Source organism: Ornithodoros turicata, chromosome 1 (assembly GCF_037126465.1).
Source record: "Ornithodoros turicata isolate Travis chromosome 1, ASM3712646v1, whole genome shotgun sequence".
Lineage (NCBI taxonomy): Eukaryota > Metazoa > Arthropoda > Arachnida > Ixodida > Argasidae > Ornithodoros > Ornithodoros turicata.
In genome coordinates this window covers 221,335,624-221,337,633 of record NC_088201.1, presented here as the reverse complement: position 1 = coordinate 221,337,633, position 2,010 = coordinate 221,335,624, and the positions used below count along the sequence as shown (strand labels likewise).

At 46.5% G+C, this 2,010-nt stretch overlaps 1 protein-coding gene across 1 annotated transcript; it reads left to right on the top strand.

Annotated features, from left to right (window-relative positions):
* The first annotated feature begins 269 nt into the window (after window positions 1-269).
* Window positions 270-814, top strand: LOC135394953 (putative nuclease HARBI1). Its single transcript, XM_064626061.1, has 2 exons — window positions 270-462; window positions 537-814. Exons 1-2 carry the CDS (start codon window positions 270-272, stop codon window positions 812-814), a joined length of 471 nt encoding a protein of 156 aa, XP_064482131.1.
* Window positions 815-2,010: the final 1,196 nt, after the last annotated feature.

The following is a 2,010-nucleotide window of genomic DNA, read 5'->3' as shown; positions in this document are numbered from 1 at the left end:
GATTCCGGCGTACACTGTCCGCGCGTGACGAAAAACTGGGGCGCGTTACCGAACACTGCGCGAGCTTGCGAGCTCGCGATGCCTCCGCCTTGCGCGTCGTCTTCACCATAGCAACAGGGCATTCACGTGACGGTCACGTGGTACTCTTCGCGGGTGGCCAAAAAAAAAACCGTTTTTCGAGAACGGCGCAGCTACTGCGCGTGGCAGAGGGTAATCGCCCGCGCAGAGAAGGAAGAACAACGCAAAGTTCCTCGACGTTCGCGTTGCAAATGGCGGACCCGGTGGACTTGTATCTGCTTTTCCTCGAAGAAGGTGTTGCTGAGGAAGAGCCGGTACGCAGCTTCCGCAGTCATCGAGATGCTTTCGAAGCGTTATCGGAAGACGAGTTCATTGCTACCTTCCGATTGTCGAAGGAAGCTGCCAGAGAGGTGTGCGAAGCTGTTAGGCTGGACTTGCAGCGCAGTAAGTACACGATCATAATGTGGTTTATTCTTTGCGCACGTAACAGCTCCCCATTTTTAAAATATACATTTCAGCCCGAGAATCCCGTCGGACAACTCTGAGCGTAGAGCGGAGAGTCCTCACAGCCCTTCGTTTCTATGCTACTGGAGCTTTCCTTGGAAACATTGGAAATGAGGAAACGATCGCCTGCAGCAAGCGTGCAGTGTCGCAGGCTGTCCATGAAGTTAGCGAAGCCATCTTAAAGTACCTTGCGCCCAAGTACCTGAGGTTCCCCACAACTCCTGAGGCGAAGCTAGAAGTGAAACGTGGCTTTCATGAGCTGGCAGGCTTCCCAGGCTGTGTCGGTATGTGACCACACATGATATGTACGCATGAAAAGGCTAATGCACAGAGCGAATCCTGTGTTATCTTACGTGTTTTCAATACACTGATTTTCGGTGCAGAGGCGTTTCGTGCGAGACAGGGGTCTATGTCAGTCACTATGTGCACTGTGACTCATAATGTAGTACAGTATACATGCTGTACTGATAAGTTACGAGTGATCACACATGGTTCGAGTTGACTGTCTGTTGAAATGTGCTGCCTGCGACATATCCCAAAAAGTGTGTTCATGATTCCAGGGGCTATCGACGGTACGCAGGTAGCAATTTTGCAGCCGAGCATTTTCGACCCGAGATTTGTGGATGGCAATTACTATTGCCATAAAGGCTACCATTCCATCAACGTCTTAATGGTATGTGCCTTTTCTGCTCAGAATTTCAGTACCATGCATGTCTCAAACCAGTACGAGGCACAATTGCCCCATGTCTTTTTCTCTTCTCCAATAATGCTTTCTTCCATTTTGCTGTTCGCGAAGGGCACCTACAACAAGGTTCTCATTAAACATGTTTTCATATACCCAGGTTTGCGATGCCTCCATGCGAATACTCTTCCTGAATGCCAGGTTCCCTGGTTCATGCCATGACGCAGCTGTATGGGCTGCCTGCAACCTCCGTCAAGCCACCTCAACCGTATTTGAAGAAGGAGAGTGGCTAGTTGGTAGGATGCGTTTATCTGTTTATAATGCAATTTGTACTCTTACAGTACACAGTGCATTACACTTCACATTCAGTTCATTTCAGCAATCCATATTTGAACTAAGCAGCTGTATTCCATTAATTAATATTAATGTGTTATTGGATGAAGGGATAAATTATTGTGCCAGATACATTTATTACAGATACATTACATTACATATACATACATACATTATTACAGGTACATTACAACAACATTTATTTTCATACACTTTCATTTACATTATCTACAGCAGCATAACACATTGTCAACATGAATATATAAACACGCACAAACTCCTCCCACTTCTTCCTGCTCTCCCTTCTCTATCCATTTGTCTGAATTTGTGGATTTTCAAGAGAATAAATATAACTTTACAACTATTTACAGGTGACAGTGGCTACCCCCTCCAACCTTGGCTGATGACACCAGTTCGTACACCAACGACATCGGAAGAAAAAGATTACAACGATGCACACAGCAGGACCCGCG

Coding starts and splice junctions, on each gene's coding strand:
- LOC135394953 (XM_064626061.1), top strand. CDS start 270: ATGGCGGACCCGGTGGACTTGTATCTGCTTTTCCTCGAAGAAGGTGTT. Junction 463..536: donor TAGGCTGGACTTGCAGCGCA/GTAAGTACACGA, acceptor TATACATTTCAG/CCCGAGAATCCCGTCGGACA.